We start from the raw sequence: 18,330 nt of genomic DNA, 5'->3' as shown, positions 1-18,330 counted from the left end.
TTTTTTTCTCGGTTGAGGCTCAATCCGTTTTGTTGGAACCAAGTCTTTGCCAACTCAAAAACTTCTGCGGCCTTTTCCCTGGCCAAAACTGGAGTAGATCCTCTGGCAACAATTGTTGTGTCGTCAGCAAACATTAGGACGCTTCCAATGGCACTAAGGTCATTTATTATGATTAAAAAGAGGACAGGGCCCAATACTGAGCCCTGCGGGACACCATGCTCAACTAATCCAGGTGAAGAGTTAGCTCCAGATATCGACAGCACTTGTCTTCATGTCTTCGGACACTGAGATACGACCTGAAGGCATCAAATACACTGCCACGGATCCCAACGTTTTCTAATTTTTGTAGTAGCATCTTATGGTTGACGGTGTCAAAGGCTTTGCTGAGATCTGCAAGGACCAAAGCAGCAGAGCCCTTATCATCAAATGTATCTAGGACCTCCCCTATCAGCTCAGAGACAGCTGAGATAGTCGAGCGACCACGCCTGAACCCATGCTGGGAACTCGCAAGCAGAGAGTTGCACTCCAAGTAGTCCGCTAGTTGCCTCTTCTTAACAGTCTCGAACACCTTTGCAATAACTGGAATTACTGAGATGGGCTGATAACTGCAGATAGATGCTGGATCACCCTTCTTAAAGACTGGGACTGTTCTGGACACCTTCAGTGAGTTTTGAAAGACTCCGCTCTGTAAACATGCATTAATAGTTTTTGCCAGAGGTATGGCTATTACTTCTGATACATATTTTAAGATGGTTACATATTAGATACGTTTTCCCTGAAAACGTTAGAAAATAGTTGTTAAATTAAAAGAATTATTGAGCTTATTTCTAGAATTTCAAAGATGTAAATGCTCGTTAAAACAGAGTAAATACGTGTGGAAATAATTTACACACAAATTATCGGCGTAATAATTCGATGAAATTTTAACTTTTGTACCGTGCTAATCATGTATCTAGTATTGCAAGTACACGCATTGCAGATATTTGCAGGGTAAAGGTATCATACCCTATATATGTTGACTTGTAGAACATGTTTGTGTCAATTCAGTTTAATTTCCTCTGAATCTAAATCAAATTCTTACCTGACGCTGTGTGACGCACAAAATGTATGCATCAGTCTTGGGATTCTCCATCAACAAGTCCAACGCTCGGAGATTGAGCTTTGAGATATCCAAGTGAAATAGCGACGGAAATAGCAGCGAGTCAAGGTTAAGGCAGTCGGCGCGATCCAAAACTGTATAAAAATCTATCTGAGATGAAAGTATTTTATAGCCCTTAAAAAGAATGTCATCTTTGTGGTCACTAAAAACACCCCCTCCGGAGATACAGTTCAAATGTTTAAAGTTCCTAAGAGTAGGAAAACACATTTATAAATTAGGCCTAATCATTGGTACTGCGTCAATTACTAAACAGTTCATGTTACAAACCATTTGTTTCTTTTGGTATTTTTCTGTTTCCCACCGGTTGCATTTGAAGAGCGTTAAAAGTAGGGGGTAATTGTGAATGAAACGTTATTTTTCCCACTCAATTGCGGCTTATTACACATATTGGACAGTGCCGCCTAGTTTCATTCCTAAAAAGATCTTTTGGTAGAAAAATACAGTTGAAAAAAATTTAATTTTAATGATTTGTTTGCAACGTTGTTGTATTTTAATTAGTCATTATGTTTTAATGTAAGCCCCGCTTGCAACTGTGAACACTGAGAAAACTTACGTTTGCATTTCACACTTGTTTTTACTTTATGTTTCGTAGATACCTAGATGGTACGATAAACAAATGATGTTAAACACTTTCAATTTTCATCATCCAACAGTAGTCTATAACCATGAACTGTGCATTGTTCTGTGGCCGAAAACAAACAGAGTAGCTAAATAGAACTCCTTGACACAGACCGCGGACTGAGGTTATTAAAAGAAATCCTTCCGTTGCTCTTTGGCAAAACAGTTTATGAGATTTACACGCAACTCATGAGCCTAGAAATAAAAAGGTGCCGGTTCGATCTTGAGAAGTCAGTAGCTTTTTGATGGTTCGAAATTGGATCCAACTGTCATTGATAATTTATTTGGCTATTTAAAATGGTCCTGGCTAATGAAACAGCTGGTTGGCTTAGTTGGCAACAAAGCTACACAGATTATCTCGCATGATTCTACTCATCCTTCACTCAAGGGTATAAATACGCACCTTGGAAATTTGCTTATTCTGTAGGTTTGCTGCGGCGGGGGTATTTTTTGTTTCATTAACAAACTCAGTGAAGCCCAACTCGTTGTTTACTACGTCCTCTGCTGGCAGTCCGCCCCGCGTTGAATAACTAATCTTGTTGCATAAGATTCATTATTGCAATCACTCCTGCACAGTTCATTCTGCGATTTTATAATTGTATGCAAAATACTTCATTATTATGCATTAAGATAGAAATGACTAGTTGTTGACTGTTGTGAATGTTTTTCTTTGTTGTTTATCGTGTGGTGAATCGTTTGATCTACTGTGTCGGGACTTCACCTATGAAATTAGTGATCGTTATAGAGTAAATTTTATATTGAGTGTGATTATCAATCGGCACGATTACACATTGTTACAATTACACATTGAAGGCACTTAAATCGTATTTTTATACACTAAGAATAGTTTCCAACGAAGAACATTAAAAAATTAATCAGTTTAAAACTTAGGAATCTGTGATACGATATATATATTTTAACAATAAAATAGCAACCTACTTAATCAACATTTTTCATATGTGCTATAATAGATTAAACATACTTCCTTGATACTACTGTACCACTTACTGTATCACTTAGATAAAATCCATTGGTGATTTGGCGGGATTTAAACCTAGGTAGGACCCCTGGGACTGGATTCCCGCCTAACCACTAGACCAGCTCGCCCCTCTATAAATAAACTATAGACTTTTTAAAGTTCAACTGGAATGAACTGTCGTGTTTTATTATAGTGCAGTATTTTGCGTCCCATAGAGTTTTTTTTTCATTTTTTAGTAGAACACTGATTAAATAATACTTATAATATCTTCAACTCTAAATCTGCATACAATTTAAGTGAAAATGCATACACATACGGCGCACCATTTCTCTTCTAAAGAACTCTGATGCGGTGAAACGTTTTAGTCCTTTTCATTGAATACACTATTCAACCCATATTCAAACTAATTAAAACACAACTAACAAATATATCCGAAAACATTCATATTTGTTAAAATTTCCATCCTCTTATAGTTTGCTAATTCAGATAGGCTGTGTTGTACTGTCGTGGCAGAGACTTGGGGAAGAGCCAATTAAATGTGGGGGATCATCACACGTGGCCAGTTGGCCTTTTGTCACTTACTTTCTTACTTGGCAATAAGATGCGATTTAACCTCTTTTGAATTGATTGGGACATCATTTATTAGTTTGATTCTGTGTTGCCCATTAATAAAATACTGTAGATATTCTCTGGATAAGTTCAATCTTTCTTTTTAATGTTAAACTCGTCGTTTTAGAATGGTACTGTCATTCTTTTATTTCGTTGCTTATGTACTTGTATTGTAGTAGGTTAACAATTGGATAGGTTGAGAATGGCTTGTACGTATTTGAGTTTGTTTAGTATCATAGTAAAAAGTGCCTAGTACGAGTGTTAATTAATGAGAAATTAACTTGTCAACACAATTTTATCAAGTGCTTCCTCATTGTTACTATTTTATCGAAATATTTGTGTGTGAGGAGGAAAACCACTGCATTATCTGTTTTAATAAACTGCCCAATGATTTATCGAAGAAGTAGTGTTTTGTATTTTATTTCCAACTGCAACGCATTGAATTAGAATGTCGTTTTCCTTATAACCTTGAAAGTAGCCCGCGTTCCTAAAAAGGTTTTTGTTTTGAGTGAATTAATTGTCTATGTGGTTTTGCCAAAGGGACGTGTGCATTTTGGGTTCTGCTATACTGCTGGCGTCGAGTTTGTACCCGAATATTAGACGTTAAAGATTAATAATCACGATTAGTTTTAAAAATAAACCGTCTAAATAGAAGTATATTAAACCAAACATGCAGAAAAAACTGAACTTTGAAAAGTAATATTAAACATTTAATTTGTGGACAAATGCCATATGCCAACAATTTTGTAACACAAATGAATATAGGTTTCATATCTTGTTCTTCTTCAGTCACTTGTTTCAGAAAAAATACATACGTGCTTGTTATATTCGTAAATTGATTATAAAAAATCTGAATTAGAGTCTGTGACGTATTCACGCTTTTCCTTACAAACAGTCACATTGTTGTAATCACAGATTACGTGTTTTATGTAATACTTTGACAATTACTTTAACCATTATCTTTGACTAAAGCCAGTATCGACTAGAGTTATGACTGTGTGCTGTCAACATTGCATATCTACATGAAGGGCTATGACTAACTACCATGATAAAAGCTTCGCTGTTATCCCCAAGTACCTAAGTACGCAGTTCATAACATGACAACATAAGCTTATTTACACCACCGTAGTTGTTTACCGCATGTTATGCTTTGTTTACCAGCGGCTCTCGGAGGTTACAACAGCTGTTAACTAGATCAGCTGTTCTTCAATTGAGCGGTCACGTGATATTGTCGTGCTGTGACGTCATCCCACACCTGATAACCATTGTTGACATAGAACATGTTTCAAGAACTTTTTACATTCACTGTTAGTACCTTGAGGCATGTATTGTCGTTTTCATAGTTTTGCAAAGAAGTGGTCGTTTCGACAATATTCAGTTATCATTGTTTTATATTTGGTTAAAGCTACGTTTTTAGGATGCAGAACATATTTGGAAGGAAATTTACAACAGAAAACGTCTACTTGTAATTTTGTCCACAATATATACTCTACTCTGTATTAGATCCCTTCGAATGCTTAAGTTAAACCAGATTTCGAATAAAAAGGAACTCAATTCAATTAAAAGTTAAGCCTCTGACAGAGTTGTTGTAAAATGTAACTATTTTTTGTAAATTTATTAATCGACCAATCTGAAAAGCTAACTTATTGTACACTCCAGCATATTTGGTTACCCTGTCTACTGTTTAAGTATACAAACTATTGGATAAAATACCATTTTAATATCAACACACATTTTGACAGACTCATTAAAATATATGCTATTTCAGTATAACTCTAATTCTGATTATAGGTGATACCTTTAGCTACAATTAATTGTTATGTTCAATTCCGTAGCCAAAGTTATACAATGATGATAATCCAGTGATAATCTACTGTCGTGTCACTGTTTCGCTAAAAATTTACACACATTGCCCTTAATTGAGCTCCCACATAACTGGCCACAACCAGTTAACGGGAGGTTTTGCGACAGAAAACATACTAGTGGTTTTGCTCAGTATCTATAGTCGATAATGTTGTACTAATCCGTACTAACTGAAATTAAAACATCCTACTTTCCACTGATTATTTTCTCAGCCGTTATCCTGTGATAGTTATAATTCTAACGACGGGTTTGTGATCTTCGTCGCTATATTTTTTGACCAAACTATCTTGTGAAGCATTTCTTAAAATCTGCTGGAATCTTTGTTCCGTGTGACTATGTGACTAACCACTATTCTTTCAAACACAATGCCAAGGTGTTGTAGCTATTTTCCTTCCAATTGAAATAGTTCTCGTAACCGATTACAATGAGAGTGTTTAATTCGTTGATAGTGTTTGTAATCTTCAAGTGCTTCAACACGAGGTGACGACATGCCAGTGCATTTTCAAGTGTGTAATGTAACAATAATTTTGCAATAATTGATTTTTAACTCAACTTGTTATTGCAGGAGATCAAAGGCTTATTCGAGACAATAACAGGATAATACTGTTGATTATTAGTTATCTGAACAAATTACATGTATTGACTTTGCCCTCTCAGTATATCTGAGACTTGCTTTAGCGTAATTGCATGTACTAAATTAAATAGTAAAGTAATATTGGGAATAGCTGGTGTTGATATGAAACTGCAAACATCAATGTGAATGTTAACAATCTTATCACCACATCCGTATGATAATTTAATTGCAAGTGACATTGATAATTGAGAGGAAATTCTAGTAATGTTCTAAACGGACGAATATATATGCGGAGAGACTAAAACTACTTTTACCACAAGAAAAGTCAGGAAATCTATATACTAATAGGCAAGCATGTTTCTTTAAAACCTTTTTTCTCAGCTCGTGTACAACGCAGGGAAATCTACGCATACTGTTAGAAGGACATTTTCCTCTAGATGTGCAGAAACCCTTTATACATAAAAAAGACTCAAAAATAAGCACAAAAAATTAATTTAAATTTTACAAAGAATTAACATGGGCCTAATGGGTTGCCATGCTGGTGACGAAATAATAACAAAATATAAACAGAAAATCTAAACAAATGGAAGAAATTCTAATCACATGTTTTATTTACAGCGTGGGGTGAAAATAGAGAGGTCTGTACATTACACATTTTTGGTCGAGTTTTCGACCACTGGCCGAACCTCTAGTTTATATTAATTAATTATTAACTAATAAAGTGTAGCAAGTTTCGAGTACTTTTATTTGTTTCTTTGAAACACCTAAAACTATCTATGATGAGGTTGGTGAACTCTATTTGCCTGGATACGAATGTGTGCAAGATGACTTTTGTGCTGACGTTTCTAATCTCTTGCACATGTCTTTATCAAGCCATCTCGCCTTCTGGGTAGTCTTCTGAATAAAACGTTAGTGTTCCAACACATATAAACATATAAAGCTAGTAAACTCGGTGGTAAAATGCCACTTTACGTATTTTTTTTCTTTACTACGTTATTTTAGTAAGTGATTCTCTTTGGTATCAAGTATACAGGATTTTTCTGCGACGTTTATGAATCCATTGTGTCCAAATAAGTTGTTTTGATAACACACATGGTATTGATAAATACCACTGCTTCACATTCCATATTCCATTTTTCAATAATCTTTGTGACTGTAAAGTAAAATGCGATTGAAAATGTGATCGAGGCGATGTAAACATTGTCAGTTTCATGTGGTTACCTTGGAGATCGATCTACAATAGTTTTCATAAGCTCAAGTTAACATGGTAACTTTGACATGCCTGGGACAGGGCTTTAGGTCGATATGGAAATGGGAACACTGTTAAAGCCCAATCGATTGCATTAGGTTTCATAGAGCATAAAATGAAGATCATAATAATGTATTCAAGACAAACATACATAATAGCATATACATTTTACAGACTATATCACATTTCCCTTTTGCGAGCTTTATATTGAATGATATTTCTTTGGAAATACTGTATTGGAGGAGTTTCTCTATAGTGAGACATGGACGCGTCGTATTTGAAAGCTCTTTTCGATGTTGCATCAGGTGAAATTTCTAGAACCAGCTCTACCCTCGCTTATAATCATGGTGATTCAGTTCTGAACTATGAAAATGACGCAACAACCTATAATCTTCATTGTAGACTGCATTTCGTAGTTGTGTCGAGCTTCTGTCTTTCATTGGGGTCATCATCGGGTTTAAAATAAAATACTAAATACTATATGTGTGAACGATTTATGCGATTCTTGATATTGTTCCGCTTTTATTACACTGGATGCAATGAGTGCTTGGATTTCACAATTATAGAGTGTGGTGGCGACTAGACTGTAAGATGGAACACGTTGGGGGCAACTATAATTTATTCAGCTTCCGAAAGACAAGTAAAATTCGCCCGTTTAAAAATGTCAGGCCATAAAATCAATGCAGCATAGGTGATTGTTTACAAATAATTCTACTGATGTTAATTCCGTTTTTAAACATAGATTTCTGACAATGAGGTGGTACTGTATACGTTACATCTTTGAAGCGTGAAATGAGATAAGGGTTGAAAAACGTAAGGGTTGAAGAGATCGCATTGCCTTTGATCATTCAATAAAAACTAAAAATAATATTACAGAAAACCAACTACCAAATATTTTTAAATTAGTTCAAATAGGGAACAGTGTTTTAAGTAACTGAATCGTGTATTTGTTTTGTAAAAAATGATGGAAGAAAATGTATACAATTGTTTACGAATCATTCATCGAAAATGTATCAAAAATATTGTTTTGAAGAACTCTGTATTATTATATAACTAGTTTAAAATTGCGTTTCAGAAAATCCTTCGTATACATTAGCGTAATGATGGCATGTTACTGTATTCCTAACACCATGATGGAGTCTAGACCTACACCCTGAACCCGCAGCCGCGCCGTGAGTTGTATGGCCATACTTTATTAGTTAAAAATGTGTGTTCGTGTTCGTTTTTGTTATTTGTTCGTCTCGTTATGTGTTTTTGAAGACTTTATGACGACCTCCTAGGAGCGAAAAACCACGTCTAGGCTTGACAATGACACCATAAGTGTGTCGAAACCGGTAGCCATTAAGTCTACCAAGGATTACGTTGGCAATAAGGTATTTAACCTCTAGATTAGTATTTGTTAAGTAATCCGGAAGGCAACACCTCAGAAATGAAATTGTTACGAATAAAAAAGGGTTTTGACTATTTTTAAGCAGGAGTATAAAACGAATGGAATTTGAGTCATCTTCAAAAATATATTTAAATGGTTCATAAATCGACTGCACCTCTGCACCCAAGTATACTTCCCCGAGTTTCTATTCATAGAGACCAGACGTCAATCGCTACTGGCCGATGACAGACGCCAGATGATGTACGCTGGTGTTGGCAATTGGGCAATGAATCAACACACAGCTACTCTACGATGTAACATAACCTACCGATGTAAAAAAATCTCACTGAGTAACAACTTCGATATCCACCATGTATGTAATTAAGATATTTCATAATAGTTAGAAATGAATCGCCAAATTTCGTGAGTGTAGATGAGTACATTTAGTGTGAAGATTCATATCTCGACCTTCCAAACTGTTTTTTTTAATTGTCAGAGCAGTTTTTTTTTATTTGCACTTGTTAGAATGTGATTTAATCAGGCTAAACATACTATTTAAAGTTAATATGAGCAGACTGTAAAAAAATTGATGACTAAGCATCCCATTGATAAAACTTTTCTGAACCTATCCCCTCAGACATGTTTTCAAAATACGTTAGAGTTAACTACTTTTAAAACCTCATTTAACTTTACTACTTGTTACTTGCAGTATTTGTAGGAGTATTTTTTTTTACCGACTTGGCAAATAGAATATCAATAATATCTTAAACGAAACATCAATGTACATTTTAGCGAAATTGTCGCAAAATGTCGACTGATGCATGTCCCGGACATGTTTCAGGTAAAAGTATAACATAGATATGATACAAATATCTTTGGATTAAAAATGTCGCGTGGATATAAAACCTCTAACAATTCGTATTGTTATTTTCTGGGACATGTGCTAAAAACCTATAGTTAAAATTAGTTTTTACTCGTGATTTAAATAGACTTGTATTCGTCAATGCATTGGTGTCAGTCAACATTTCCATTTAAAAAATTGTTTATGTAATGTTTAGATTACTACGCTTTACAATTTTTGAAAAGCGTCTCAACTGCTAGTATAAACAATCTCCTTGAACACATTTAAAATCAAACTGAAACTTAAAGAGACATTTAACAAGTGGTCGAGAGCATTTAAATCGATAAGAGGGCTATTTGTTTCAAATGACGTCGTTTAAGGCCTAATACGACGATATTATATCAAATGCGACATTATTGATAAGCCGTATGTCGTGTGCCTTTCTGTCACGCCGATCCTAGATGTATCCAATGAATATTGATAGCAACACTGACAACAGCTGACTTTGTGCTGCATCACTTACCAGCTTCATGTCAACATCGAATTGCTATAATAGGTTACATGGCAATACATTAGTTGTTTGTACAGTGAACTATGTGTTGTATAGCAGTGCAATTGTTAACATGTCTTATGGTAAAATTATTTAGTCTTTAGAATTGTACCATAGTTTCTAGTTTCTTGGAGTTTCCCATTAAGTCATTGTGTAGATTAAATAAGAAACTGTGAAATATTTGAATTTTCTTAACGGTATTGTATTTAAACCTTTCTTTGCCTACTTTTTGTTCTGCTTTGTGTTTTTGTTTTGTTGTGGAAAGTAAAATTTCTATCCTACTCGCTTGTTTCATGTTACCCTTGTAATATTATATGATCCGGGGAAATAGATGGCTATGCGTTACAACAACCAAAGAAATCAAACGTCTGGTCTAATAAGTAATAATTTAAGGACTTACGATGTAAATTCCTATTGAATATGCAATATTAGTAGAACCCTAATTGAAATGTTAACTTAAAAACTACGTCGGTGAAACCTGTAATGAAAATATAGTTGTTCACAAATAAGTTAAACGTACAAATGAATTGCACATCAACGACTCATTTATTAGTTTCAAATAGTATTTAATGACGTATAATACATGGTAAACAACTTAACTGTGTCACCATTTGTATCCCAGAAAGTATTGGATAAAGATAACATTTTATAAGAGGAACTTGATCTAGGTTTAATCATAAATATCCAATTAAATGTTCAAAAACTACAGCCATTTTCCAAAATTGTGGGTAACTTTAAAAAGTCTTATCATTGACTTAACACTTAGTGTTTATATAGTCAATGGTCTTATGCAAAAACCTGTATTTTATGGTATTTTCGAATTGAAATGCTATTTTAAAACGGTTTTACCTTTGTCATTTTCCCCTAAGCCTACTTGTTTTAAGAGATACAACTTGTTAAACACTGGAAAAGGTGATTTACAGTTATTGTATTCGCTGTGTCATTTCAAATTATATAGGTAACATACAAAATTTACAATAACAGCTATACAAATATAGTAAATGTGTTATCGTGGTAGTATGTGGCAAATAACTTGTGGAAGGCTTGTGGTCGCGTCGCAAATAAACCCGCTCTCCTACAAAGAGTTTTGCATATCGAGTTTCCTCTAGACAATTTACCTATATCTAAAGTACTTACTGCAAAAACGTTACTCGTCGTGGTTTCCTGTACCGACTGCAGTCAATGTTTTGATAACAATATAATGAAGCTAGTTCTTCCACTGACGGATAATCCATGTTTGTCCACACGAGTGATAATGATTATCATTGACTATTGGTATTATCCGGTGTATGGAATTTTACCGGTCACTCGCACTAACTGTGTATTTAATTTCACACTACTACATTATATTTTAACTATTTAAATCGTTGAAATTATTTTGTCTACTATGTCAGTGATATTTAGTTGTAAAATTAAAATGTAAAATGCTTGTAACCCTTTGGTAAATCAATGGTCCTCTAAAGTTTCTTGTAATGACTAAAATAATAATCCACATTTGATTTAAAACTTGAAAACGTGAAATTAAAAAAAAAATGCGACCCTTTTCCCTAAACACTAAACCCTGTTGCCGAAAACTGTACACGTTTACTTAGCCTATTGAAAAATAAAAACATAATTAGACAACTAAAATGCAATCTTATTTTAGATTAGGCTTAGTATAAATACAACTATTTTCTATTGCATTACGAATTGCTATTGTGACTATAAAATCTCCCTTTATGATGAGATTCCAGGTTTTAATGAACGCCTGCAATTCATGTGACGTGCTTTGCAATACCCTCGAGCTGTACAAGTGCGTTTGTTTCGTTACGGCGCGGCGCGCGGCGTACGTACGCGCCTTGTACATGTATTAAACGTGTTGGCGACAGTATGAATTGAATGTGACTATAATATGATTGTAACTGAATTCCTTGTTAGTTATATATTTATACATTTATTTACCCAAGACTGAATACGAGATGTATTTACCAACAATTTGGCCTGCAATTCATGTGACGTGCTTTGCAATACCCTCGAGCTGTACAAGTGCGTTTGTTTCGTTACGGCGCGGCGCGCGGCGTACGTACGCGCCTTGTACATGTATTAAACGTGTTGGCGACAGTATGAATTGAATGTGACTATAATATGAATGTAACTGAATTCCTTGTTATTCATATATTTATACATTTATTTACCCAAGACTGAATACGAGATGTATTTACCAACAATTTGGCCTGTCTATGCATTACATATGTAAAAATGATGAATAAATGTCTTATGCCTTATGGAAATCTAATTACTACACATTTTTCTAAGGATCTTTTTTATAGAATAAATCAGAGTCCCAACTGTAAATTTTGAAAGCATTAGGATTTTGAATTGATCAAATCTACAATTTTTTTAGTCATATTTTATGTATATTCTTGTCATTTGTTATCATAATATGTTATCACAATTTGATAGAGCAGGTTTCTTAAAATTTAGATTCCTCCATAGTTTTGTAAATTCTTGCTACCTTTGCAATATATTAAAATATTGGAACATAATAAATGAAGAGCACTTTGAAATAAAAAATAAAAAACTCTAGAAAACCATTTGGGTTGAAAATGTTAACTCTGTAATTACTATTACAAATAATTACCAGTTGAGATTCGAACGCCACATAGGTGCGGATTTTAGCCTGAATAAAATATGATTGACTGTATAATGAAGTGAGGTGTCTTGTGTTGTAAGAAGTCTCTCGCTGACTTAAAGATCAGCTGTTTCATTGGCCTGGACCATTTAAAGCCCAATGATCAAGTACAGCTGGGTCTAGTTTCGAAACAAAGCTGTTGGTTATTCTTAGGATCGATTATAAGAAAACTTTCATAAAAAATTCTATCTACAAACTCAACCCACAAGACCAAATCTGAACACCATTTGCATTACATCACACACTCTTAATTTAAAAGTATAAAGAACCTCTCGAAAGTATTAATGTAAAATAATGTAAAAATATTAACACTTCACCATACTATCATAGAATAAATAAACACCACTTCATCTATGATACTATGATCCTACCATTTGGCATTGAATTTTCTTGTTTTGGAACCAAACTTTAACTTCGTTCATTAAAAGCTTACCCTTCATTACTTAAGTCTTGAATTATAAACACATTGGTGTTTATGTATTGAGGTTTAGGTATTTAGATTTATCTTTGGGAGGGTAACCAAGGTTTGAATCCAAATCCAACCAATCATCAATAACAATTAGCTATGTTGTAATGCTGCAATAATCTAATTCTAGCCTGAAGTATTGTGAAATCGGTTCCACCTAGAGCGTGGCGAAGCATTACGTGAAGTTAGGGCATAGAATACTTATGTTTATAAGGGATGAAAAGTTATAGTCATAAGTTTTTTTTTATTTGGCTAGAAGTGACTTATAAATCGTATTGGCTTTAACAAGAATATACTTATAAATATAACTAAGAACTGTCCACTAACAGATACCAAAATAACAAAATTGCGCTATAAATGTCCGTCAACGATAAAAAATCACGAACATTGTAGTAAAGTGGTGGGCAGTTTTCTAATCGTTTTAGTGAATTTCCCATATAATGAAATTGTAACCTAATTTTGGCCAAGAGTCCAAAAACACCATCCGTCCAAATATAATATTATATTTAAATATAATTTTTATATTCCATGGAAGAGTGCTAGGTTGATACCGTTGTAATAATAAAGACGTTTCTAGAAGAAAGTTGACGAATGCATTGGAATTTGAAATGTTGATCCTTTCAGACTAAGGCTTTTGAAAGAATTGGATTTTTCAAAACAATATGGTTCCAAGAATGTAAATGGACGTAAGATATAAGATGTTGGATGACGGTAAAATTGTTTACAGGGTGTTCTGGAATTTATTTTAAAAATATTTCCGACTACTCGTCGTGGTAAAACTGTACTAGCACGTACTAAGCAATTTGAAAACAGTTTCCGCACCTCCAACGAATGCTTTCCCTTTCCGTAAACTTCCACGTCCTGTTTCTTTACCTTTCGTTTCCTGAGACTTCCACTTCCAGTTCCAATACGGCCCAGATATCGTTGATAAGGCGTTGACCTTCGCACAACCTTGGTACCTCAAGTTCGCGGCCTAGTTTACACTCGAGTGTCAAGTATTAGTGCAGCGTTTTTGCAACGAGCGATAGTGAAGTGTGTAGCTGTGTTTACTATATGTAAGAGTGAGGTTTTAGTCTGTTTAGTGTGTAAATGCAGGTGTTAATGTGTAGGGGTAGTGAGGGTGGTATTGCAATCTAAATGAGGGGATGTGGTTGAAATTTGAATCTTGCAGTAAAAATTTCACGCTAAAGTGTAGTGTTTTGTGTTTCTTCAATGTTCACTCACCTATATTTATGTACTTTCGTTTATTTGACTATTGTCTTTAAGTTGTAATGTGTGCTGTGTAGTAACATTTAAAATATTAAGCTATAGAATATCATATATTTTGGCGATTTTTACTCTTCCACGGAATATAAATTAAAGCGAGGTATAAAAAAAACTTTGTGGTTTTACTGATCAACAAATGTGTTGAAGGATTAGTTTAGACACAGAATAAATAATGATAATTATTATTCTGTGATTTAAGTGAGCAATATTATAAATTAGTGTAATTTGTTATTGACGTAAATTATTAATAAGTCAATAATTACATGTTTGTATTCTACATTAAATCAAATTGATCAAATACTGATTTGCCTAGTATTGATTTAATCGTTTGCATTAACCTGCACACTTAGCTAAAATTCCTACAATGTAACTTAACTGTTGAAAAACTGTACTTGGAGTGTTACAAAATTTAACATATTAGCGGAGCGGTGTTAGCATTGACTATACAGTCAATGGTGTTAGTAAAAAGTGAGCTGTGTTTATAAAGAGTGAAGTGTGAGTGTGTGGAAATGTCCAGAAAACTGATTAAGTTTGGCAGCAGACATCTTGACAAGGAATTGTGGGGAATAGGTAATTAAACGTATTATCTCAAATTAATTAAAAGGTATACATTTATAATGTATGTTTCTTTCTATTTTAAAGTTTTACCTTTAAGGATCACAGTCACGTTTGTCGAAAATAGAAAACAATATTCATAAATTTATATATACATAATTTTTAATAGCATTTACAACGGTCACATAACACTAACATAAAATATATGTAAGATAACTTACTACACACGCTACAAGATCCCTTTTCTAGATGAGTCTTTGTAAATTATTAATATTGTAGTTTTGAATTTGAATAGTTTAAATTTTATAACTTACTGCGATTAACTCTGGTATCCCTTTAAGAATTCTATAACAACTAAACATAAGAAGGTTTTGGGTTTGCATACCCTACACTTCTCCGCCCTCTTCCTCGGCCGTGTAATCTATTCCGTACAGATTTAGTTTTATTTTGTTATTTTTTACGCTATTAGCATTTTAAAGTTTTTTTGAAAGGGAACGGTCCAAAACCTGACCTTGATCTAACGTCGACCTTTGGTTGGTAATCATCATTAATTGAGATGACGAATTGGGATGATTAATGACGAATGACATCTACGTCCTGTTGATCTCGATTGAAATCGAACTAGCGACCTTCAGATTTGAAGTAGATCACCGACCACTTGGCTAGGTAGACAATTCACAAAATTATAATATCTTTTAGGTACCTGCCTTACATAATACTGGTAGACGAATCTACTTTACCTTTAACATAGAACAATCGTAACTAGTGTACATGTTGCTCGAATTCGAGCAATAATTGCAAAGTATTACAGGAGTCATTTAAAAACGAATAACAGTCATATTTATAATGAGTAAAAGAGTCAACTCAAAGATTACCGGTGTGTAACTCAGACCATGTTTATCTTTGTTATTGATAAACCATTCCGACCAGTTTTATTCTTCTCAAAATGCCTTGCTGTACAGGCAACACAGGTCATTGATAGAGGGTCAATTAGAGAACGAAAAGTCGTTTTGGGGTATAGCGTTAGGGCGCATTTGTAACCTATGCGCCACTGTTCTGTAGCTGCGGTCGTTATCACGATTACGCCTTCTGTCTATGTTTCGTTGTCGCGTCGGAGGCATTTAAAAGAAAAAACAACAAATAAACAAATTATAGCTACACGAAACAACGATAAATGCACAAATTTAAGTTACAATCATGCTAACACGATCCCTCATAGCGACACAAAACAACGATAAATACACAAATTTAAGATACGACCATACTAACACGATCCGTCTTGGGGGTTATGTTTACACAAACTCGTAGTAAATAAATGTACTCAATGCGTTTCATTAAATTGAATTTTAAATAACAGCAATTAAACTATACAGCTGATCAAAATGTAAACAATCATGTTCTTCATAAGGATAACATGGGAAATTTCAAAGCCACTGGGGCAGAGCCCAAGGGACTTTTAGAAAAATGTAAGGCCAGTTTGCAAATCTACGCAACACGCTCTTTCCAATGAGACGTCAATGGATAAAATCGGTTAAGAAATGGCGGAGGAGTTCAACCGACAAAGTTTCATGTAGCGTATTAATTATATAGATTGATAACAACCGTATTTCATTGTTAAAGGCGGCTTTGTTGTCTAGAATGCTAATATTCTTCCGGATCCGAGAGTCTAAGAAACGACGTCATTATTGCCTTCAGTTGTATCGCTGTGACCAAACTAATGTCCTGAAAAATATAATATTGTGAATTGTCAACATTTACCAGACAGTCCCAAGTTTCAATCTGGAGGATAATTGAAGCGATGAGTTGCGTAGTTCAATTCGCTTAAACGGCTTCAGCTCCACAGGGTCGCGCGGGTTTCCGAAGTAACAAGGGTCAATGGATGACCGAGTTTTGGACCAATCATTATTGGAACTCCAATAGTTTGAGTCTTTTACTCTTTCGGTCTGATAAAATCTGTTTAGTGTCCTACACTCTTCGTGTGCCTTAAGCGTAGCCTACTACTATTTAGTAGTATTTTGTTTTGAGGACTAAACATTCAACATTCAGTTGAATTTTGATTTTTACTTTACTTTTACGTACTAAAACAATGATTGCAATTCAGGACCCTCGTAATAGACTAACCGAGTTTTTTATTTGTCTTTTTTTCGGTTATCATCGAAAATTATTGTATATTGAATAAGCCTACCTATTTTACGCGGATTGCTCAAAGTTTTTATTAATTTCCTTTTGGGTGGATAGACCCTACATCTTATTTTAAAATTGTGCACGTGTTATATTTGCATGTAAGAGGGTAAAAAAGGTATTTTTTACAATGCCTGGTATTTTAACGAATTTCTATATCAGTTTTTAGCAACATTCAGCTGGTGTTATCACCAATCGCTGTGTGATATGTGAAGTGCTGCAACTCGTGGTTCCGAGCCCAGTTAGTTGTTGGTTCGCTAATGTAGGCAACAAGATATATCTCTCAGAGTGAACCACTTTCCTTTATAATAAAGATATCCTCCCCTAAAAGCCCAACTACAATACTGATAGGAAAAATACTTAACTACCGGTATGTGATTATTTAAACTTTAATACAATTTATATACATTCATACAAGAAACGAACAAGACACCAGAGTAGATCATCCAAGGTCGCGACACTTAGGAAAGTCAATGTTTATGAATATTTAACACTTAATGGTCCGCCTCAACTCCCAGCAGTTGAGATAGGCCATGGTGGAAGTGTTTTACACAACGTGTTCCATATGTTTTACACGTTGAAATGTTGACCGCTACATTTACATTTTATCGCTCTCCTACACCTGTGAGCGAAATGTATTATTTACAATAATTTAGTTTTACCTGAGATCTCGGGTGGCTAATTCCCTCAAATATTTTGTAAATTTCTTCAAGTACTTTTTTTAAACAACGTAAATTGTCATAATTTTTTATAACTAAGTTGGGTCCATTTACTCTTCATATCATATTACATCCGTTTCTGAAGATTAAACTGGACTTTATAAAAATCGTAATGGGTTTGAATGACTCCAGTCGTCAATTCTTAAAACAATAATTGGTATAGGTAAAATACTGCAATGATAATCAATAATATTGCTGTTGAATGCAGAACTATCTACAGTTCTTAGTTGGTCGCTTTCGAATTAAGATTTTTACATTTAAGTTCGTGAATTTACCTCGATTAAAATTAACTTCCATAGTTAAATAGGTACTTTAAAAAATCATGATTGGGAGAACTGAGTAAAACAGTATTAAGCTCCAGGCTATGACGAATCGTAACGTTAAACACTGTATTCTGTGGTTGGATGCAGACATTTACAAATTTGCAATGCTGACATTAATGATTTTCTTCTGACTTTGTAGAGGCACCCCCCCTCCCCCCCTTAGTATATCGTGCATTGCAATTTCAATGAATCTTCGATCGGATGCCATTTTTGACACGGTTCTCCGTTTAAGTTCGGTTTTACGGTTTATTTAAAATACCCCCGTTGCAGCAAACCTGCATACTAAGCGAATTTCCATTTACCCAGCTTGATTTCTACTAAAATATTCCCTATAAATT

General features: G+C 34.4%; 1 protein-coding gene across 8 annotated transcripts in view; it reads left to right on the top strand.

The window, feature by feature from the left end:
- Positions 1 to 18,330, top strand: part of LOC129002123 (6-phosphofructo-2-kinase/fructose-2,6-bisphosphatase-like) — a 52,840-nt gene that overhangs the window by 8,657 nt on the left and 25,853 nt on the right. Inside the window, exon 1 of one of the 8 annotated variants that reach the window (XM_054429708.1) lies at positions 14,597 to 14,784. The exons of 6 other annotated variants lie outside the window; for them this stretch is intronic. In XM_054429708.1, coding sequence (XP_054285683.1) covers positions 14,724 to 14,784 — 61 coding nt within the window. In that variant the 5' untranslated portion in view covers positions 14,597 to 14,723. Of the gene's footprint in view, positions 1 to 14,596; positions 14,785 to 18,330 lie in introns of those variants that run through there. One more of the 8 variants, XM_054429710.1, reaches the window with a different exon arrangement.

Source organism: Macrosteles quadrilineatus, unplaced genomic scaffold (assembly GCF_028750875.1).
Source record: "Macrosteles quadrilineatus isolate MER2022 unplaced genomic scaffold, UCM_ALF_1.0 Scaffold_9__3_contigs__length_116548681, whole genome shotgun sequence".
Taxonomy (NCBI): Eukaryota; Metazoa; Arthropoda; class Insecta; order Hemiptera; family Cicadellidae; genus Macrosteles; species Macrosteles quadrilineatus.
The sequence above is the reverse complement of the archived record's forward strand: the minus strand, read 5'-3'. Positions and strand labels throughout refer to the sequence as shown.